This window comes from Pristis pectinata, chromosome 3, assembly GCF_009764475.1.
Source record: "Pristis pectinata isolate sPriPec2 chromosome 3, sPriPec2.1.pri, whole genome shotgun sequence".
Taxonomy (NCBI): Eukaryota; Metazoa; Chordata; class Chondrichthyes; order Rhinopristiformes; family Pristidae; genus Pristis; species Pristis pectinata.
The window spans coordinates 31,326,979-31,351,583 of NC_067407.1; the positions used below are offsets into that span (position 1 = coordinate 31,326,979).

Consider the following 24,605-nt stretch of genomic DNA (forward strand, 5'->3'; position numbering starts at 1 on the left):
TATACACTGTACTAAAATGTTTACAATACATCCTGTTTTTTATTTTAAAATGTAACACATTTCAATGTTATAAACAAACAAGATCAATTCTTTAAAAGCAATATTTTATCACAGTTTAATCAGCATTGATGACGTTCACATTAATATTTCCTATTCTACTAAAACAGTGGGAGGACTTGCAAACATGATACTTGGCCCATCAAACAAAGCATTCTTGTACTGTATTCAATTTAAGTGCTCAAATTGCACTCGTATAATACTATTTGCAGCACGGCATCATGAATAATGGGAAGCTTTTCATATGGACCAATTGCCTTCCACAGAAGCTATTTTTCCGTTTATTTTATATTTTACTAGTTCGTGTTTATTCAATCACAAAACTTTACTAAAGACAATAAATATTAACACCTTGCATCATTTAGCCTGCTGGGTTACCATGGACTCCACAACACACAACAAAATACTGCAAGGACTATCTCGTCACATCAGATTTGAAAATTTGCAATAAAGAGAACGGAAAAATAATGTGCCCTCTTACTTATTGCTGAATGACATAATAACATCAGGTGAGGGCAGGTATATAAATACTTGCAGAATGTGACAAGTTACTTTTGGTGCAACACTGTTTTAGAGTCATTGAGTCATATAGCATGGAAACTGGCCCTTCAGCCCAGTGGGTCCAAGACTCCCATCTAAGCTAGTCCCATCTGTCTGTGTTTGGCCTATATCCCTCAAACCTTTTCCTATCCATGTACCTGTCTGAGTACCTTTTAAATATTGTTAATGTACCTACCTCAACCACTTCCTCTGGCAGCTCATTCTACATAGTCTCTGGGCGAAAAAGTTGCCCCTCAGGTTTCTATTAAAATCTCTCCCCTTTCACCTTAAACCTAAGCCTTCTAGTTCTTGATTTCCCAACCCTGGGAAAAAGACTGCGCATTCACCGTCTATGTCCCTCATAATTTTATACACCTCTATAAGATCAACCTCATTCTTCTACTCAAAGACCCCATCCACCTGGGACATTCTCTCTTCTCCCCTCTCCCATCGGGCAAAAGATACAAGAGCCTGAGGGCACATACCACCAGGCTCAAGGACAGCTTTTATCCCACTGTGATAAGACTATTGAATGGTTCGCTTATATAAGGTGGACTCTTGACCTCACAATCTACCTTGTTATGACCTTGCACCTTATCGTCTACCTGCACTGCACTTCCTCTGTAGCTGTGACTCTTTACTCTGTATTGTTATTGTTTTTACCCTGTACTACCTCAATGCACTGTGTAATGAATTGATCTGTACAAATGGTATGCAAGACAAGTTTTTCCCACTGTACCTTGGCACAAGTGACAATAATAAACCAATACCAACCTGATGAAGTCCCAGTACTGAAGAAGGGTCCTGACCCAAAACATTGACTGCCTGCTTTTCTCCGTGGATGCTGCCTGGCCTGCTGAGTTCCTCCAGCATCATCGTGTGTGTCATCTAGATTCTAGCATTTGCAATCCTTTGTTTCTCCAACCTGATCAATCTCTGTCCATAACTCAGTCCCTTGAGTCCCGGCATCATCCTCATAAATCTCCTCTGCACCCTTCCCAACTTAATGATAACTTTCCTATAGGAGGGTGACCAAAACTGAACACAATATTCCAAATGTGGCCTTACCAACATCTTATACAAGTGCAACATAAATTCCAACTTCTATACTCAATGCCCTGATTGATAAAGGCCAGTGTGCCAAAAGCCTTCTTTGCCACCCTGTCTACCTGCAACGCCACCTTCAGGGAACCATGTACTTGTACTCCTAGATCCCTCTGTTCTACAACACTCCTCGGGACCCTACCATTCACTGTGAAAGTCCTACCCTCATTTGTCTTCACAAAATGCAACATCTCACACTTATCTGAATTAAACTCCATTTGCCATTCCTTGGCCTACTTACCCAGCTGATCAAGATTCCCTCTGTAAATTGATAATCATCTTCAGCGTCAATGACACCACCTATTTTAGTGTCATTTGCAAACTTACTAACCATGCCTTGTACTTTCTCAACCAACTCACTAATACAGATGACAAATACCAATGGACCTAACACGGAGCCCTGGAGAACACCACTAGTCATGGGCCTCCAGTCCAGAAAACATCCTTCCACCCTCTGCTTTCTACAAGCGAGCCAATTCTGTAACCAATCAGCTAGCTCTGCTTGGATCCCATGCGATCTAACTTTCCATAGCAGCCTAGGATGCGGAACCTTATCAAAGGCCTTACTGAAGTCCATGTCTACCGCCCTGCCCTCATCGCCCTTCTTGCTTACTACTTCAAAAAAACTCAAATTCAAACCCCCATCTTTCCAAATGGTTGTAGAATGTATCCCTCAGAAGCCCCTCCAGTAACTTATCTACCACAGTTGTTAGGCTTACTGATCTATAGTTCCCAGGTTTTTCAGTGCAGCCTTTTTTAAATAAAGGTGCAACATTAGCCACACTCAAGTCTTCTGGCACTTCACCCATCGCTAATGATGATGCACGTCTCTCAGCCAGGGCTCCCGCAATTTCTTCACTAGCTTCCCACAGTATTCTTGGGTATACTTGATCAGGCTCTGGAGATTTATCTACCTTCTTACATTTTAAGACATCCAATACCTCCTCTGCTGTAATGCAGACCATCCCCAAGACCTCCCCATTAACCATCTCAAAGTTCAAAGTCTTCATGTCTTTCTCCATGGTAAAAACAGAGGAGAAATACTCATTCAGGACCTCACCCATCTCCTGCAGCTCCAGACAAAGATGTACAATACACTTTGGTATTTGAAGGGCCTGATTAATATAGAATAGTACTGCATATGACAGGCCCTTTGGCCCACAATGTTGGGCTGAACTAATTAAACTAATGACTCTTAATTAATCTAATCCTTCTTCCCTGCACATTGACCATATCCTGCCCTTTTCTGCATATTCATGAACCTATCCAAGAGTCTCTTAAAAACTCTTATGCTATCTGCATCTACCACCACCCCTGGCAGTGCATTCCAGGTGTCCACCACTCTGTGTAAAGGAAAACCTGCCTTTGCACATCTCTTGTACTTTCCCCCTCTTACCTTAAATACATGCCCTCCAGCACTAGACATTTTAATCCTGGGGAAAAAAAACATCATCTACTCTATCTATGCCTCAAATAATTTTATAAACTTCTATCAAATCTCCCCTCAGCCTCTGCCACTCGAGAGAAAACAGCCCCAGCTTGTCCAACCTCTCCTCATAGCACGTCCTCCAAACCAGGCAGCATCCTGGTAAACCTCTCCAAAGCCTTCACATTCTTTCCATAATGAGGCAACCAGAACTGAATGCAATACTCTAAATGTGGCGTAACCAGTTTTATAAAGCTGTAACATAACTTACTGGCTCTTGAACTTAATGCCTTGACTAATAAAGGCAAGCATGCCATATACCTTCTTTACTACCTTATCAACCTGTGTAGCCACTTTTAGGGAGCCATTGTACCTGGACCCAAAGATCCCTCTGTTCATTAACGCTGTTGAGGATCCCATCATTAACTGTGTACTCTCCCTTTATGTTGGATCTCCTTAAGTGCAGCACCTCACACTTGCCTGGATTAAACTCCACCAGCCACTTCTCCACCCACATCTCCAACTGATCTATATCCACTGTATCCCTTGGCAATCTTCTCTGCAATTCACTATGCCACCAATCTTTGTGTCATTTGCAAACTTACTCACCCCCCCCCCCCCACCACATTTTCATCCAAATCATTTCTATAATGACAAACAGGGGTCTCAGTACAGATCCCTGTGGAACACCGCTAGTCACTGACCTCCATTCAGAATAAGACCCATCCACCATTACCTGTTGTCTTTTATGGGCAAGCCAATTTTGGATCCCATCAGCCAAGTCACTATGGATCCCATGCATCCTCATTTTCTGGATGAACCTACCATGCAGGACCTTGTTGAATGCCTTACTAAAAATCCACGTATACAACCATCCACTGCTCTACCTTCAATCATCTACATCGCCTTCTCAAAAAACTCAACCAGATTAGTCAGACCTAGTCTGCCCTGCACAAAGCCATGCTAACTATCCCTAATTAGACCATGCTTCTCCAATTGCTCATAAATCCTATCCCTAAGGATCCTCACCATTAGTTTCCCTACCACTGATGTGAGACTCATTGGTCTGCAATTTCCAGGATAATCCCTATTTCCCTTCTTGAACAAAGGAACAAGATTTCCAGTCTTCCGGCACCATACCCGTGGCTAGCAAAGACGCAAAGATCTTGGTCATGGCCCCAGCAATCTCAATGTCTACCTGCAATGCACTTCCCTGTAGCTGTGTCACTTTACTCTGTAATTGTTTTATTTTTAAACCTGTATTACCTCAATGCGCTCTGTACTAACTCAATGTATCTGCACTGTGTAATGAATTGATCTGTACGAACAGTATGCAAGACAAGGTTTTCACTGTACCTTGGTACAAGTGACAATAATAAACCAATACCAGTATTGCTCCAGATTGCAGCATCTGCAGAACTTCTTGTGTCTCATTAAGATGCCCGTGATAATTTCCTGACACAGAGAATTACTTATTACACATGTAGACTCCCACTCTCAAACATTAACTGGTGTTGTCAATTAAAAACCCTTTTTCCTCTCACTTTTATCATAGAATCGTGGCAATTAACAGCACAGGGAGAGACATAACCCAAAAAAGACTAGTCCCACTTCAGTCTCCAACTCTGTACACTGTGGCATATCAAGTGCTCATTACTTTTTTTCCCTGATATGATGAGAGTTGCTACAGCCATCACCCTTTGAAATGGAGAGCTCCAGTTTCTGACATTTCCAGCAAAATAAAATGTTTCCTCAACTACCCTCCTATCACTTTGCAAGTTACCAAATCTATGTCCCCTAGTTTAGGACCTATGCTAAGAGAATTGGCCCTTCTTGTGCATACTGGCTATGTTTTATACCCGTTGATTAAATTTTACTCAGAAAGAAGGAACCCATTGAACCCCATTGCAAATAGTTTCCTAGTCGCTAAAAGCCCAGTCAAATATTAAACCTTTGTTTCCTTCCCGAGTTGAACTTAGTGCGAGCTCGTTACTTTCCCTTCATGCTAAAGAGTCTTTATTTTTTAGATCTGTGTCATATTGAAACACAAGAAAAGCTTGGCTGGAACCTTTTGAACTACTTCAAAAGGCCTGCTCATCAACTCTCCTTGTTATCTCCCCCTCCCAAAAAACACTCAGTTAGACCCTGCCTTACCAAATTCATGTCAATTGTTCTGATTATTTTAGAGAAACAAAGGACTGCAGATGCTGGAACCTAGATGAAAAACACTATGATGCTGGAGGAACTCAACAGGCCAAACAGCATCGGTGGAGAAAAGTAGGCAGTCAACATTGAGTCAGGACCCTTGTTCAGGACTGAAGATAGGAAAAGGGGAAGCCCAATATATGGGGGAGAAAAGCAGAGCAGTGGGGAGTTGAAGTGACTAGCAACAGGGAGATGCAGATCGTGGTAATGGACAGAGCGCAGGTGTTCTGCGAAACGGACACCTAGTCTGCGTTTGGTCTCACCAAATGTTGGTCTCCACACTTGGAGCACCAAATGCAGAAGATGATATTAAGGGAGATGCAGGTGAATCTCTGTCTCACCTGAAAGGACTGCTTGGGTCCCTGGATGGAGGTGCTGAAGGTGGTGTAGGGGCAGGGGTTGCACCTATGGCGAGGGCATGGAAAGTTCCCTGGGAGGGGGAGAAGTGAATTAGGGAGTCACAGAGAGAACAGTCCCTGCCAAAGGCAGAAAGGGGTGGGGAGGGGAAGATATGCTTGGTAGTGGGGTCTTGTTCGAGATGGCGGAAAATGGTGTGTTGGATACATAGGCTGGTAGGATGAGATGCGGGGGGGGGAAGACCCTGTCCTTGTTGGGTCAGGGAGGGGTGGGGGCGAGAGCAGGTGTGGGAAATGGCAGAGATACGGGTGCAAGATCTCTCAACCACAGTCAGGGGGAAGCCCTGGTTAGAAAAGAAGTTGGACATCTCGGATGTCTTGGAGTGCAAAGCCTCATCATGGGAGCAGATGCAGCAGAGGTGGAAAAATTGAGGCAAAGGGATCACGTCCATAAGCTTGGAACAGATACTGCTCAACGTAGCCAACGAAGAAACAGGCATAGCTGGGCATTCTGATTATTTTATATGGATTTATAATGATAATTACACTGCCCCTCAAAATTTTCTCAAAGTTGCAAGTCAATAAGATAGGTTGACAGGTCTACAATTTTTTGGCCTTTAAGCGATGATAAGAGAACAGCATATTTTGATTACAAGGATTAGAAAATAGTAATTTTCACAATGCTTCAGATTGGTGAGGAAGATGCAGTTAATTGTCCTGCTCACATAGACCACATATGCTCTGTAAAGACCACAAGACCTCCAGCAATTTGCTGCACAAGACATGGATGAATATTCAGTCTAGCACTTACATAAACATTCACAGGGTCCTTTGCAATGGTAAACTCAGTGGAAAATCCAAACTGAAACTGTGTCATCTAGAGGGAATCTAGATTTCTGCTGAAAGGGCAAGCAACTGGGTATTACTTTAACTAGCCAAGTGAATCATTAATGAGCAGTGGAGAATCTGAACCAGTAGGTGCAAGTTAGAATAGTGTAGCATTTTTGGCATTTAGTTCAAAAGAGCAAAATTAAAAGAAGGGAAGATTAGATCAATAAAGAGATGGAGTAGTAACAAATATTGTATTCCTCATCATGAGATTCAGAGTAAAATTTGGCCCATTAAATAATAAAGGGCAATTCTAACCAACAGCAAACACTGTTTATTGCCTTGTCAAGGAAATCTACTTGCCAGTGTTTTGCACATGGAGAAATTATCTTCTCCCCCCCCCCCCCCCCCCCCCCCCCCCCACTCTCATATGAGCAACACTGTCAAGGCCAGCATACATTTATCAGTTCTGATGCTCTTGAGCAGGTACTAGTGGTGAATTGCCTTCTTGAACAGCAAAGTAATCCAGTTGAACCCAATGACTTGTATCATATTACTTTGATTCCATAGTTTATGTCCAAGCTAGACCAGAAAAGATGGCAGATTTACTTCCCCAAGGAACATTTGTAAACAAAATAGATTGTTATGATAGTCCAATGCTCGATTATTTCCAGATTTTATTTAAGTGAATATAACCACCGAGCTGCTATGGTGTGATGTGTTTTTTTTGTCTTAGTCTCTGGATGACGTCCACTAACATAGTTGCTGCACTACTGTATCATACAGAATCAACCAGGGCAAATTTGGCTTTAGCTCTCCAGATACATAGTGCACCGAGTCATAGAGTTAAATAACAAAAACAGGCCCTCTGGCCTGACTTGTCCTTGCCAACTGAGATGCCCATCTATGCTAATTCAATTTTCATGAATTTTGCCTCTCTCTCTCTATTCCTTTCCTATCCATGAACCTGACCAAGTGCTTTTTAAACACTGATTGTACCTCCTTCCAGCACCTCCCCTGACAGCTTGTTCCATTTACCCACCATCCTCTGTGCAAAAAAACTTGCCCCTAAGATCCCCCCCCTTAAATATTTCCTCTCTCACCTATGTCCTCTAGTTTTAGACTCCCATACCCTTGGAAAAAGACTATTTACCCTATCAATGCCCTTCATAATTTTCTAATCCTCTCCACCCCTCAGCCTCTTGCACTCAAATGAAAACAATCCTCAGCCTCTTCTTGTAACCCAAGCCCTCCATTCCTGGCAACATCCTGTAGAATCTTTTCTGCACTCTTTCTAGTACTACCACGTTCCTTTCTATAGAGTGGTGACCAGAAATGCACACAATATTCCAAGAATGGCCTAACCAATGTCTTGTTCAGTTGCAACATGATGTTCCAACTATTATACTCAATAGCAGTCTATGAAGGGAAGCAAGCTAAACATCATCTTCACTACCCAAAGCACCAGTGTCAACATTTTCAAGGCTACGAACTTGCACACCAAGGTCCCTCTGCACATCAACATTTGCAAGTTCCCTGCCATTTACTGTATATGTCCAGCCAGTATTGGACAATTCAAAACAAAAAACCCCATACTTGTCTGGATTAAATCCCATCTGCTACTGCTTTGCGCAACCTTCCATCTGATCTATATCCTTCTGTATCCTTAGATAACCATCCTCCCTATCTACAACTTCACCAATATTAAGTGTCATCAGCAAATTTGCTTATCAGACCACCTACACTCTCATCCAAATCATTTATAGATATAACAGAGTTCCCAGCACCAATATCCGAGTAAAATCGCTGGTTACAGACTTCCAGTCAGGGAAACAATCCTCCACCACTACTGTCTGCTTCCTCTCACCAAGCCAAAACCCCTTAGATCCCATGTGCCCTAACCTTCTGAACTAGCCTACCATACAGAACCTTGTCACTGTGCCTACAAACTGTCTTATGACAATCTCCCAATTTCGGACATGTCACTATAGCATTTGCTGAACCATAGGCCGCTATTTCCCCATGATGAAAAAAGGACTGACTGTTCTATTAAAATCAAAGCCTGTACTTGCAAGCTTTTCCAGCAAGTGACCAACCATGGAAAGTCCTATGGGATCTGCAGCAATCCCAGACTTGGCAATGCCAGGAATTATGCACAAGGTTTCAATGCTGCTGCAATAAGGAGCTCAGTCCTAGTGTCAACACTTAACATAAAATAACTATCATTTGGACTATTTACCAAATAGTCATTAGAGATACAACAATAATGTCTACTTTTAGTAAGATTAGGCCTCAACTAGTCAATATGGACCAATGGAGAGGGAAATAGCAAGATGGCTACAGGAATCTGGATGAATAGAACAAGGAACTGTATTCCGCTTATCAGACAAAAATTATGTGAAAATATCAATGCATAGAACAGAGAAGGAAGTTCAAGTTGGAGTGGATGGGTTCAAAATAAAATCAGGTGCAGATGAGGGGAGTGAACCATTAGCAAAACATATTAAAACCTATATTGCTAAAAGGATCCTCAGATGTGAAATGACTTAATTTCCTATCACAAGTTTACTTGGTATCTTTACTGTAGATTCAATGCATTTAAATGGTGCATTGAACAGTAAGCTGCTGTTTTTGTAAAGCTAACAGTGGAGAGCAGATCCCCAACAACAGTTTCTCAACTTTTGCTTTCAATTATGCATCTGCCTAAATTCACAGAATGGCATTTATGCAAAAATCACAGCAAGCCTCATTAACCTCACTATTCATTTGACAAAATTTTTGTAAATTTTTAGTCAGTGACTGAAAATTGCAACTAAATAGGATCTTCCTGAGAGTACAAAACACTAGATCTTTCACTTAATGAACAAGTAACCATATAGTTTTATTTTTTGACCCACCAATTAAGTGCTTTGTAAGCATGGCAGTTTTCGGAATACATTTGTAAACACTAACACAATTAATGCACATTTCTTTTCTAAATCCTGGCTTGTATATACTTAAATGTCATACAAATGCAGTAGTAGTCACTGATGATCACTGCAGAGGCCAAGTAAAGAAAAGCAGGTGATTCACTTGGTGAGAAATTTGATTTGGTTTTTAAAGATGTGCAGGAGGCAGGATTTTACAGAGGTAATTAACACTTGGAAGAGGAAATGCTCAAGGGAAGTGGAGAAATAAATCAGAATGTATCCTACTATATACTGACTCCTTGCAGTGGATATCAAATTAATTATGATTACCTCAGTAAAACGTAGCAGTTAATGTAATTTCTTGACATCTGTTATAGTGGGAGTTTGAGAGAGGATGAAATATTGGCCAAATTTTGGATGTAACAAATTATTTTACCCCTTGATCGCACATGTATAAAAATACAGTGTTGGTCACAGAAGCAATTGCAATATGTAGAGAGCATTAGGCACGATGGATGATAGTGCAAAACCCAGAATTAAGTAAAAATACATTTTCCCCAAAATAATTTATTAAATAGCAATTAAAAGTATATCTTTACACTAAGTTAACTTTTAATTACTGTCACCTACAAGGTTGAGAAAATGAAAATGGAAATGCTTTTAGCTGGAAGTGCTACTCTCAAAACAATACCAATAACAATAAGGAGTTACATCTCTCCCAAGGACAAATTTTAAATAATGTAATTGAGCAAACCATAACGTGATTAAATAACAGCCCTAAGTTACATATTACTATCCACCAATCTCAAGGAAAAATGCAATTTCTACTCGTTTTCCTTAAATGTGACCACAATTAGACTTACTTGCTTTAGCTGGATGATATTTTGTATATTTTTAAATAAATCTTTAAGCACAAAGCTGTCATTAAAAACCCAAAAGGTAGTAATCTAATGCTGGAGCCAACCAACTGTATTTTCAAAATAATAATACTGTTATAAATCATATGTGCAGCTATATAATTGAATATACTAGTTGATGCAACTATATACCTGGTGGTAAAACAGTCTGGGTAGGCATAGTGCTAATTACAGCCGACTCTAAAGGATTAGGCTGAAAAACTCCATCCACTGGATTGATGGTACTCTGGAGAGATCAGAAAATAAAGTTAAAAGTTTGTTGCATCACCACACTAATAATGGAAATCATCAGGGCACAGAAACAGATCCAGAATGGAAATCAGCTGAAACCTGAGAAGCAAAAGGCGAAGAGAAATTTAAACTAATGAAGAGGAAGGATTATAAAGCTTATAACAATTAACACAGTGATCAATTAAATTTGACCCAGTTAGTTATATGAGCACTTATCTTCTTGAAGACCCATGTAAATGTGTCCTGTGGTTTATGATTTGCAATTGTTTGTGGATTCTTTTTGCTGTTCAGTTGTTTCAATTATGAAAGCAGTTTCCCAGACCTGCCATGCCTGTCTTTCTTTAACACAACTTCTTGGAACATCATAACTTTTGAAAATGCATACAAATTTCTACAAATACCTTCAAGAATTTTGTAAGTACCAATTTTATGTTTGATTATTGCTAGAAGTACTGGCAAATTTTCTAGAAAGGACCAAAAATATACTAAAATTTTGAAGAGGTGCTCAAAACATGTCAAGTTGCAACTTTAGTGAAGCAACAGACAGGCAACAATCTTGAAACCATACATATTGGTCATATTATATCCCCAATTCTAAATGAATATGCAAGTTTGAGTTTTTGAATTGCAGTCCATTTTTCATGACTGTGGCATATTGCAGAATGAATTAAGCGTGCAACAAACAGCACAGGGCCAAAAAGCAGGTCACCCCAAAAACATTAATTCAGGAGCAATGCTTGCAATACATAAAATGTTTCTTTATAGTTAAATAAAAAGTACAGGCTTTAACATTTCACTTTGAACAATGAAACTGATGCATTCAGTAACCGAAAGCAACAGACAGTAATAAAAGAACACAACATTTGTAAAACTTACCATGTGTCACAGATGAATCCTATTGAAATGCAAATTCATTCATTCTCAGCACTTCGCACAGTACACTACGTGATGCTACATGGCATTCAACAAAAATATCAGCAGGCAGCACACTGAAACCATAGCAGGGTTTCAAAAGTTAAACAGCATCTAATTCTACAACCAGGCAAATGAATGCCAAGCAAATATAAAGGAATTATTAAAAGGAAGTCCAGGAGCTGGATAGAGAATTAAAAATTCCAGAAACCAGCATTACTGATTTTCAAAAAGATTAGACCATTTTAAGGTTGAGAGTTCCGTAACCCAGCATCTACATAAGCTTATGCACCAAATAATTCCTGTTTGGCTGCAAACTGCAGTTCAGTAACTGATTAAGGTCATGCTAAACCTTATAGATGTCAAAACAAAAGCTTGCATTATTACTGTAATCCAAAAACCTGGGAAACAATATAAGGCAGCAATACTATACAGTTTTAATTTAAGGCACAATTTCAATCTGTCATGAATAAATCTAGACAGTTATAATAATAGGAACATTAATATTCTTGCCATTGGTAAAGCTCTTACAAATCACTGTAGATGCCAAGCTAGAGAAGACGTACAAGAAATGGAAAGTAAACAGCAGTAAATCAGTAATTGAACATCCAGAAACCTATACAGAAGATATAGGATTCATTTTCAACTGCATTGCAAATAACTATTTTTTCCTTGTAGTGTATACCCAAGTATAAAAGAAAAGGAAAGAGTAACAAAGTATCATACTGGTTTACAAACTTACTATAATTCCATTTGCGTGCTTCTCCTCATTACTTTGGTCCTTAAAATTTTGGAAAGAAAAAATTTTTCAAGACACTGTTAAACAACTGGGCAAAGTCTAAAATAATCCATTTAAAGCTTCGGTAATCATTAGTATACTTAGAACTAGATGTGCCCAGAATTCAAAGGTTTACCATTTTAATAAACATTAAAAAAAACTGGAGCTGTAATTCAATAGCTACATTGTAATGAATAAGCTGTCAGTAAAGTTGTCTCAAGTCCTGTATTTGAATCTAATCAGTTTTGAAAATATGTCAAAACTGTTTAAAGCAAAGTATATTTTGCTGTTTTTCTGTGTGTCACTTTCAGGATGAAGTGTTCACTATTGTGAACACTTTTGCAAAGGCACAATGCATGGTCTGAATGAAGGAAATATCTTCACATTTTTTAGCAACATGAAACAAAACAGCTTGAGCTGCTATTTATGACATTAGTATCATGGTATAATGTGAGCTCCAGTTTTCTGGACTAGATGAAGAGGTTATACTTATTCTCCATATAGCAGAGTCATATTCTTTGCTGCGCTGCCTATGGGAGAACACCAAATATTTCTGGTGTTTACCCCTCAGAAAGAATGATCTGAAGAATACTGAATGCTACTCTGGTCTCATGTGCTCAAAGGCAGTGTTAATTGGTGAAAGTACAAAAATTGTATTTTGTAAACTATACTATCTGCTCACGGGGAATAATGGCTGGACAAGACAACTTAGAAATAGAACAGAAGAAACGGAGGATGAAGAAATGTACCTCTGGCTGCTGCTGGGTACATTCCATCAAGTAGGGCATCATATCTGAATTGAATTTGCAATGCCCTTTCTGACCAGGCTTCAAGATTTTTTGCTCAGGGTTATTGTTTTTACATTCAATTGATATTAAGGACTGAGAGTGCCTTTGGGACAATTAACCTATTTTTGGTAGCCATTAATTTTCAGCATGTGAATCTGCTACATTTAGGTGACTAAAGTAGGAACCAAAGACAAATAATACCACATAAACCATGTTCCACATTTCCCTTCATCAGCAACTAGAATTCACATTGTGAAGATTTTATTTCAAAAGAAATTGGAGCAAGAGACTATTAGCATCACGAGTATATGAAAGTGAACAATTATCCATAAAATAGATGGCTCCACAGAAGCACAAATAGCAAATTACATCATACTTTCAGTGCAATCAAAGTGATTAAAAGTTGCACCCATCAAGCTACTACCAAACATACATGTAGATTCTGACATGCCGTCTTGACACGTAGAGCTTGGGAGTTATAAAGCATGGAAACAGATCCTTCGGTCTAACTCGTTCAATCCAACCAAGCCGTCTACCTGAGCTAGTCCCACTTGCCTGCATTTAGCCCAAATCCTTCTAAATCTTTCCCATCCACGTACCTGTCTAAATGCCTTGTAAATGTTGTAATTGTACCCGCTTCCACCACTTCCTCTGGCAGCTCATTCCATTTACCCACCTCCGAATGAAAAACCTCCCCCTCAGATCCCCTTTAAATCTTTGCCCCCTCACCTTAAACCTTTGCCCTCAAGTTTCAGACTCCCTTACCCTGGGAAAAAGACTGTGACCGTTCACCATTCATTGTGGAAAATGCTGACCTTAACTAAATTAGGAACAAGTAGCAAAATGGACAGCTATGTTCTCAGCTGCAACTGTTAAAAGCAAAGGGATGACAGAAAAATGTCAATAAAAGTCAGATATAACCTGAAACCTGGCTTTATACATCATAAAGGATTGCTGACCAAAGGGGATAGTAATAGGTTAGCCTTCTCACAAGGACCTCATGCAGCACCAGCCTGACCTGCAACCTCCACCAATCTGAAGGGTGAGGCCAGCATGCAGGACTAAATAGTCATGTTGTGGGAACACCACCACTTTCAGATCAGATTTTCCCTAACTGGAACCTATACCACCATTGATTCATCATTGGTGGATGAAAATCTAAACATTTTCTGGTCCACCTCTACTTTTCAGGAAAACCAAGGTTAAAGCAGAAAAGGAGGCATTGCCAGAATCAAGTATTTCCCAAGGACACATTGAAAAAAAACTCAAACATGTAGAGGTGATAAATTTGCCACAAAATTCTACATTTCTGCAGCAAAAAAACTGCTGGAAGAACTCAACAGGTCAAGCAGCATCTGTGGAGGCAAAAAGGGATGTGTCAGTATGAGTTGAGACCCTACATTTCTGCAGCTCAATAGTGAACTGTGTCTTTGAATTCCAGACATTATTCATTCTGTATGAAGATGAGAGTTGTGTAAAAACAAATCAAACTGGATAGAGTTGGAGGCCAGTTTAGAGCTACAGTGGAAAAAAAATGTAGAATATCAGTTAGTATGCGATTCCCCACATTAGCCGAACTCAGCCACGCGATGAAAGGAGGACAAATCTTTGCTTCCACAAAGTATCAATTTAAAACTTCTACATCACAACATCAAAACCAGATGCCATCATGGTTCAAAAACAGTTTATCCTCTGAACTATGCACTTTTTGGGGAAGGAAATAGCAGTTGAAGAGAACAAGATGCTATTAAATAAGCACAAGAAAGAAAATGCAGCTATTGAGATGATACAAACTAGAAGTGCAATCTTCTTTGACTGGATACTGCATCTTGGAAAGGTCTCAACATAATTTCTAATCACTTGAATCGAAAGAATCCCCATGATGCTGCACGAAACAGCAACCTCCTGACAAATCACAGAATTTGGCAGTTGTAAGAAACAGAAAAACCTAAATACCAACGTCATTCAGATAAGTGAATGTAAAATTTATGGAACTTAAGTGTTGATTATTTAAACCAAATGGAACTACTGGGTGTCAGCTTTAAAACATGCATATTAACAGCAATAATTCATTGCCGTTCCTGCCTTATTATATCCATAACCAGTTTAATGCATTGAAAAGTAGCATGAGTTAATCAAGATTTCAAACTGATTGATTACAGTCATGCAATGTTTTGAAAAACAAATACTTTATCTCAATGATGTAAATGCAAAAGCTTTAATTTATGCTACAATTTGAGTGAAGCTTTATTTAATCAAACATCCAGAACTGACAAAAAAAAGCTGAAGAGATTGATGGAGAGGAAAAAGGTCATGCAGGAAAATTGCTCTTAAACTCAAAATAAGTCAAATCATACAAACATGATTAAAAACCTTATAGCTTGGTGATTAAATGAATTTAAACCCTACAAGTAATGGCTTTCATGGTCAAATTTATGGACAATTGTTTGGTGTCAATTATCAAACAACAAAGCAAAGTAAATATCAAGCAATATAAGGAGATGACTTACCAAATATGGGAATTAAACTATTTGGAATTACTTATTATAACTTAGAATGACATAGGCAGTTCTGTAACCTAATTGTCAATCGTACACAGCCATCAACTCAACTCTCCTTTTATTTGCCTTTAACCAACACTAACTTAGTTGTCTACCAGCATGACTTTGGGATGTAAAAGGAAATCGAAGCATACAGAGGAAACCTATGCGGTCACAGGGAGAATGTGCAACCTCCACACAGACAGCTCCCAAGGTCTGAATCGACCTGGGTCCCTGGAGCTTTGAGGCAACAGTACTAATGCCACCAATATAAAGTATACTTTATCAACAGCACTGAATTTTCTATTTATAAAGAATACATTTGGAAGTCAGGGTTTCCGGCAAAGCTGTCTCTCTCACCCCAGGATAATGTCTTGTCATGAACTTGGCACTGCATAGCAAAACAAAACAATGTTCTAACAGCAGCTGAAAGTAGCTACACAGTTCCTTAAAATCCCTCCCAACTGCCCTGACCTGGTGTATCTGTTTCCTTTTTCATTTGGAGCTCAAAATAGGAGGAGGAAATAAAGAACTTTTATTGGTTTGTTACAAGAGACACAGGTGAGTTTTTAAAAATGATGCATCCAGTCATTATTATTGCATAACAATATCTTTGGCTTTGTCAAAAAAAATTTTTTGGATGAGTATTCCTGCATATTTTAAAATTCCATATCTTCAGTGTTTGCTTTTTTTTAAAAAAAAGTATCTTGATGATATTTCACTTTCTACCAATCATTTGAGTGTTCCAATCTTTATTCTGTGATTTGAAAGATATTTTTAAAAATAGTTAAAAACTGATTTCCACTTCTGGGCTTGCAGTCTAAGAATTCTTAGCTCATCTTAGGCTACTTTGCAACTTAATAGTTGCTAGACACTAGAGATCCCCTAAAGCTAATGTCTTACAGCAAAGGTGAAATCCATATTCTACAGGGACTGCTAGATCTTTGTGCATAGTTTTCTTTGAGATCAGCACCAAGTGAAAATGTTTCACCAATAACCACAAACTCTGGGCCAATAACATCACAGAATTGAACAAAGTTGCATTCATGTAATGCTTATTTATCATTGTCACCACCAATCATGTAGGCCCCTGCATAAACCAAACAATTCAAAATACTTTGTAAATAAACATTACAATATCCACAAGATTACAAACCATATTTAATTTGATGTTAATTTGATCTATAAACATTTTAAAAGTAGGTTGCAGTTATGCAAAAACTGACCCATTACTGAACAAATATTTGCAAGTTCCCCTGCTGTAGCAATTTTCATAATGATGATTTGACAAATAATATAACAATGTTGTTCCAATAATTATTGAAAAACATTTCACAAATAAAGTCTTGGTGCACTCAGCCAGATGTTAAAAAGCAAAGTACAAAAAGTAATTATGATGTTGGCTGCCAACTTACCTTGGCAATCTGCAGCAACACTATACAGTGTTTAATAGATTCAACCATGCTCTGCAAAAATAAAAAAAATTGCACCACCGGCAATGATCAAAAGTATTTTTCACACTTTAATACAACATTTAACTGTACTTAATTAACTTTAATTAGCCAATTAGTCAATAAAAACCACAGAGATACACTTACATTTGTTACTTCCTTGAGACTTTCAACTTTCTGGAAACAAAAGATAGCAAACAGGTTTCCTTAAAAATTATTTCCCAATTACAAAGCACTAATGTAAAATATTTCAAATTAAACTCAACTTTACAAGTACCAAAACATTGAACAAACAATAGCTTCAAGTATTAGACCAAATGCAAAGAGTAGTCAAAGTGGAACTTTTCACTGCTTGTTATATGGAATAATTCAGTATAGGGGTTAACCAATCATATTCAAAAGAAAACAAAAACTTGTCAGAAACACAGTAGTATTTCTTTTCCTTTAAGAAACCATGGGAAACTACATAAGCACTAGTACTTGGGAGTTTTAGAACATAATCTACCAATGGTTCAGCAGTGAAACCCCATCAGCAGCTTGATTGGTTCCTAGTCATGCAGATCAGAGAATTCTACGAGTTCAATCAATAGTCTGTAATGGTAGCCCGGCATGAAGTTTAAAATAGGGAATGATTTATACTTGCTCACCTTGGTTCGATGAAATCTCATCCTAAGTACAACACATTCAGAATTGATGGGGGTATATGCTTTTCTAAACCCATAAGTATTACTGTTATTGATCGGCAGTGATCTAGGCATATATAATGTGCAACTTACTGTGGGCGTACTGATCTTTCTTGACACCTAGCCAAAGATAATTACAGAAGGACAGACGACCATCTTAAAGAAGGGAGGCAAAAGGCTTTAGGAAGGAAATTCCAGAGTCTAGGATGTTACAAGTACAGCTGCCAATTGTGCAGTATAATAGGAGCAGGAGGACAACTGGCCCCCCCTGAGCTTGCACTGCCATGCAACAAGGTCTTGGCTTCAGTTCCATTTTCCTAGCAGTTCCAACAATCCTCAATTCCCCTATAGATCGAAAATAGTCTCCAATGGCCTTGAAGATAATGAATGATTCAGCCATCATAGCTCTATGGGAGTAAGAATGCTCAAGATTTATGAACCTCAAGGAAAAAAATTCTCCTCAATACAAGTTTCTGATACTGTGCTTCATAACTATAGATTTCCCCCATGAGGAAAATTAACCTCTTGATTTCTCAAAAAAGCAACAAACTGCTAACTGCTGATACTGGGAATCTGAGGGAAAAAAGAAATCAAAACGTTCGAGTATTCAAGTAGGCCTGATCTGTAGAGAGAGAAACAGGGTTAATGACCTTTCTTTAGAACAAGGAAAGGTTAGAAGAAAAGCATGCTTTTTGGTTACAGAGAATGGGGAGCTGTGGAGGGAACAAAAGGAGTGTCTGTGATAGGGTGGAAACCAAAAAGAACTGAAAGATGCAAATTGTGTTGGCATTGGCGGAGGGAGGGTGGTGAAGGCTCGTTAACTGCAGATGATCTATCTGCCAGTATGCACTGATGAAAGAACACAAGAAATCAAAACAGGAGTAAGCCATCCAGCCTGATGTCTACGTCACCATACAGTTCCTGGTTAATCTCTTAGCTCAGCAGCACTTTCCTACTAACCCTATATTCTTTAATATCGATGAGGTCTATTGATCTTTGATCATCAAATCCAACTCTCTCTCTCTCTATACAAGTGTTGCCTGCTCTGCCATGAAATTTCAGTATTTTCAGTTTTCATTTCTCTCAGCATCTATCTTGTAAAATCAGCTGAAAATCTTATACATCTCAGTAAAGACAATCTTAGAGAGCTTGGTGACATGGTGTCACAACAACGACCTTTCCCTCAATATCAGCAAAACAAAAGAGCTGGTCATTGACTTCAGGAAAGGGGGTGGTGTACATGCACCTCTCTACATCAATGGTGCCTAGGTCAAGAGGGTTGAGACCTTCAAGTTCCTAGGAGTGAACATCACCAATATCCTGTCCTGGTCCAACCACGTTGACGCCACGGCCAAGAAAGCTCATCAGCGCCTCTACTTCCTCAGGAGACTGAAGAAATTTGGCATAGATCCTTTGATACTCACCAACTTTTATCAAGGCACCATAGAAAGCATCCTACCTGGATGCATCACAGCTTGGTATGGCAACTGCTCTGCCCAGGACCACAAGAAACTGCAGAGTTGTGGACATAGCCTAGCACATCATGGAAACCAGCCTCCCCTCCATGGACTCTGTCTATACCCCTCGCTGCCTTGGTGAAGCAGCCAGCATAATCAGAGACCCCACCCACCTGGGTCATTCTTTCTTCTCCCTTCTCCCATCAGACAGAGGGTACAGGAGCCTGAGGGCACATACCACCAGCCTCAAGGACAGCTTCTATCTCACTGTGATAAGACTATTGAACTGTTCCGTTGTATGACCAGATGGACTCTTGACCTCACAATCTACCTTGTTATGACCTTACCACTAATTGTCTACCTGCAATACACTTCCCTGTAGCTGTGACACTTTACTCTGTATTCTGTTATTGTTTTTACCCTGTATTACCTCAATATACTGTGTAATGAATTGATCTGTATGAATGGTATGCAAGACAAGTTTTTTTTCCACTGTACCTTGGTACAAGTGACAATAATAAACCAATACCAATCTTTCATTCTTCAAAATTTCTATGAATATAGGGTCAACTATTCATCAGAAGACAACTCCTTCACCCCAGGAATCAAGCTTGTGAATCTTCACTGAACTATCTCCAATGCAACTACTTCTCTCCTTAAATAAGGAGATCAGAACCATCGCAGTCCTCCAGCTGAGATGTACAGAGGGGGCAAGAATTCCTTACTTTTATACCCTCTCCCCTTTGCAAATTAAGGCCAACATTCCATTTGTGGTCTTAACTACTTGCATGCTTACTTCATGTACAAAGACACCAGATCCCTTTGTACTGCAATACTGCTTTTCCCATTATTTCTCAACAAATTGGATGATCTCTAATTTCCCAATATCATGCTCCACTTTCAAAGTTTCACCCAATGTTTAACCTATACATCCTTTGCAAACACTCCACTTCATCTTCACAACTTGCTTTCCCACGTTTGTATTATCTGCAAACATAGCTACAATACACTCAGTCCCTTGATTTCATTCATAAACTAGGGGAGACAAAATAGTGCTTAAATTAAAATAAAGGGATCCAAGCGAAGCCAGAATTGGAGTACAAAAATCTGAAAAGGCTAGAAGGGTTCTAGAGTGATGTTTTAGAAAAAAAAGCTTTACTAGATCTGGCAATGTAAGTCAACAAGCACAGGAGTGATGGTTGAATGGCATTCACTGCAGACAGTAGAATTTTGGATGAATCTAAGTTTACATAGGGTGGAAAATGGAAGGACTTCCAGAAGAACAAAAATTAGAAGTAAAAGTAGCACAGTTAAGGGTTTGAACAACTGATGAGCTGAGGCAGGTGTGTAGCTACGCTGTGGTGGTGATGTAATGGATATTTGGTTGAAGGCAAGACATTGATGAAAATCAAAAATAATTGAACATTTTAAAGAAAGACCTTTCCAAGCAGTCATTAATTAAATGCAACTACTGGTGCTGTGATGTGAACATTAAATTATTGCAGGGGATCCAAAACAAATGTTGAAGTAGTTTAAGAAAATTTCTGGCATTCCTGATTTCCATAGTAGCCACACACTGAATACTCTTACACTCCTACCAGAAAATAAATATTTTGGTTAATAAAAGGTGGCTCAACAGTCAATAGGTGCTAACATATATACAGTTTACAGTATCAATTTCTAAATTGTCAGTTATATACAGAAACAGAATGTTTAAATAAAAATGCCACTTTTCATTTGGAAGTGTTTTGTACCACATGTACAATGAAAAAGTCTGCATATGCGGCAGATTCCATCATAAATCCTGATAAGTTATGGAAAGCATGTTCTCAGAAGGATTCAGTGGGCTACAAAAACAAGGATGAGTTAAATCCCTGGGCTGTGCTGGTTTCATTGGTCTCAAGTGAAGCAACCTTATGAGAACTGCAGTAGGATAAAGTACAGAGAGCACTTTGTGTCTTTGTAACCATAATCCAGAAGTCAGTCAAATAATGACAGTAGAGGAAAGGTGAAACTGGCAGAAAAATTAGATTATAAATAAATTATTTAAAATAATAACATTAGTTTTTGTGGAAATGAAAATTAAGTTGAATTTGCTTTTAAGTTTATCACATTGTTCAAATATTTATTCTTCAGAAAAAATATAAAAATATTTTGAAAGAAAATGTAGACAAGTAGGCATTTCCCTCTCATCCTTTTATAGGTTTAGTGAAGCTAACTACCCCCAAAACTGCTGTAAAAATATGTTCCCCTTCCTGAAGCTGCTGACTTGCTGAGTATTTTCCCTTCCTGATTTGGTTGACATTTAGTTTCTCATTAACATTTCAAATTGAGATCATTAGCCTGAAAAATCACTGTCTAAAGGAAAGCATTCTATATTTGTTTTTGAATTTAAGAAATCATATTGGATATCAAATCTTGCTGCTAATTTGCAAATCATTTGAGTTATGAGTTATTGATAAATGAGAACTTACCCTTCTCTGCTCATCATCATTACAAGTCTTGACTTTTTCATCAAACAACTGGAAGTGTGGAAAGAAAAGCACAAGCAATTCCAACAGAAGTTATCGACACAGGTGTAGTGCAAATCTTTATTCAAGATACTTCAACATGGACCAGATCTTAATAACTATTCTAATTCAGAATCACTCTTTCTTTGAGCAATTTCCCGCCCCCCCCCCCCCCCCCCCCCCCAAATTTGGTAGCAGTAGAACAAAGTTTGGATGCAAAAACAAAATCAAGCCAAACAAAATTTGGTGTGTTTATACTATAATTATGTTTTCTATCTTTGACCAATGAAAAATAAGATAAACCGGATTAATATAAATGATAAAAACTAAGCTCAACAGGATACCAGCAATGTGAGATATCTTTGTATCTAGACTAACATTAAAAACAAATTTGTTTATTGTTCATGTATTTTCTCTTGCTTTGTTTTTTGCTCCACTAAAGCTTTTTTGATTATAAATCCCTATTTTTAAGAATTATATTACCTTTACAAATTGTTAATGCACCCTACTGACAATAGTCCTGCTGCATTACCTCCAATCCAATGGATGTAATCACAACATAACAAATTTAATGTGGAACAGAAATGAATAATGTTTAAAAGTTGGGACACAAATTAACTTCCTGTGACATTACACATGACCAGTTAAAGGACATATTCTAAACAATGACGGTGTTATCAATGACCTATGAGTAGACAGAGTGGCTGAAGCTGGAGCTTGATGGTGCAAAATGAGGGAGAGAAATAGCAAAAGAAAATTGCTGGTGGTTGAGTAGGAGGCTAGAAATACAGGGGATTAGCCAGATGGGTTCCTGCAGGCAAGCCACAATGAATCCATAAGAGGTCAGAGGCAGAGAGTTGCAAGCTGGTGGCAGGACAGAAGCAGTGCTTTATGATCTTGCAGATGGTTATGAGATGGTCCTCTCTAATATTAAGTGTCGTGTTGTTGATGTATAGAAACAGCCATATTATATGGAGCGATTATTATTTGATTGGGGAAAAAATCTCATCTTTAGGCTGATGCAATTCACTTTAAATGTTTTCTGAATTTTTTTGAACCACTTACATAACTAGACACAACATATTGAGCAAGGACATTATGTAAAGTATTACTTATTTCAAAGTAACATTACCAAATTTATCCATAAATTGAGACCAAATTTTGGTTGTGATAAAACATTTAATAATTGCACAATAATAAATCCTAAAACATTCAAGCAAAAGAGAATTTAATTGATTCTGTACACACAAGCACACAATTAGGATTTCCATTTTTGAGGATTTTGAATAGAACAAAGACAAATAAATACTGACAATGAGAAGCCCTAAGGGGAATAAAGATAAATCAAAGGATAGAGAAATCACAAAATGTCCTGATTGTCTACAGGTGTTCCTCACGTTACAGGGGAGCTGCGTTCCTAGAAAGCAGTCCATTTCATGATTTTCCAAAATGTACATGCGGCAAGAAAAACGAGTTGAATAAAAACACAAATGTTGTGTTAATTCATTTACTTCACCTCACCCCTCTCACAAATTCTGTGAGAGCAAATTTTATTTCGTACATCAAATTTTTGGGCAGCAACTTATGAATTCTGTAATAAGGGTGAAATTCTGTAAACTGAACAGTTGTAATGCAGGGGTCACCTGTATTATAACTTTCATCTTCTGTTCTATGAATCTTCTCTCTCCTAATGGATTCTAGGCAGCTCTCACCTTCACATAATCTGACTCTTCCCTTCCTTTTCTGGATCTCGGTGTCTTTATCTCAGAAGTTAGGGTAGCTACTAATATCCATTACAAGCTTACCCGACTTCAACAGCTATTGTGACTACTTTTCGTCCCAAGCAAGAAATAAACTACTGGAAGAACTCAGTGGGTCAAGCAGCATTCGTGGAGGCAAAGGGATGGTCGACATTTCAGGTCGAGACCCTGCAACAGGACTGAGAATGTAGAGGGAAGATAGCCGGTATGTAGAAGTGAGGGGGGAGGGACAGAGGCAGGTAGGTGATAGGTGTAACTAGATGAGGTCGGGGAGGGGATTGGAGATGAAGCCAGGTGGGGGAGGGGAAAGGAAAGGTGGAGACAAAGGCCGGTGGGTGATAGGTGGAACCTGATAAGGGAGAGACAAAGGACAGATGGAACCAGGTGGAGAGGGTGATGCGTCTTGGTAACGAGGGTAGGGGTAGGGATGGAAAAGGTGAACAGAGACCCGGGGTGGACTGGTACAAGTAGGAAAGGAACACGGGGGAATGAGTTACCTGAAAATGGAAAATCCACCATTCATACCATTGGGTTGTAGGCTACCCAAGCAGAATAGTGAGGTGCTGTTCTTCTAGTTTGCATTTGGCCTCGCTATGGCAGTGGAGAAGGCCAAAGGCAGAGAGGTCAGTGTGGGAATGAGAAGGGGAGTTGAAATGACATGCCATCAGTAACTCAAGATGGCCATCGTGAGCACAGGTGCACTGCAAAAAGATCACCTATTCTACACTTGATCTCAAGTTGGAGGTATAAGTGAATCTCTGCCTCACTTGGAAGGGCTGTTTAAGTCCCTATGTGGTGGTCATGGGTCTGTCACTGCCCTCTCTACCATTGTTAACAATAAACCTTGACCACATTTTATCCATTTCCTGTGCCTCTATTTTCACTCCCTCTCTTCCAGGACAGAACAAGGATAAAGTTCTCCTGGTCCTCTGCTTGCACCAAACCAGCCTCCACATTCAACTGAAAATTCTCTGCAATTTCTGCTGCCTTCAAAGAGGTTCTAGCACCAGACACATCTTCCCCTCTCCTCTACTTTCAGCATTACAGAAGGACCATTTTCTTTATGATTGCCTAGTCCACTCTTCCTACAAATCATCCCCCTTCTTAGGGCACTTTCCTTTGCAACTGCCGGGAATACAACCCTTGTCTTGTC

At 39.0% G+C, this 24,605-nt stretch overlaps 1 protein-coding gene across 7 annotated transcripts in view; it reads right to left on the reverse strand.

Moving 5' to 3' along the window:
* The window catches only part of osbpl9 (oxysterol binding protein-like 9), a 127,248-nt gene that overhangs the window by 34,244 nt on the left and 68,399 nt on the right, over positions 1 to 24,605 (reverse strand). For 4 of the 7 annotated variants that reach the window (XM_052013142.1, XM_052013139.1, XM_052013138.1 and 1 more), the window contains 5 exons: positions 21,657 to 21,704; positions 17,190 to 17,219; positions 17,007 to 17,057; positions 12,228 to 12,266; positions 10,475 to 10,568 (listed from right to left, as the gene is read on the reverse strand). In XM_052013142.1, the coding sequence (XP_051869102.1) occupies positions 10,475 to 10,568; positions 12,228 to 12,266; positions 17,007 to 17,057; positions 17,190 to 17,219; positions 21,657 to 21,704 (262 nt within the window). Of the gene's footprint in view, positions 1 to 10,474; positions 10,569 to 11,449; positions 11,916 to 12,227; positions 12,267 to 17,006; positions 17,058 to 17,189; positions 17,220 to 21,656; positions 21,705 to 24,605 lie in introns of those variants that run through there. The other 3 variants (XM_052013141.1, XM_052013140.1, XM_052013144.1) reach the window with 2 other exon arrangements.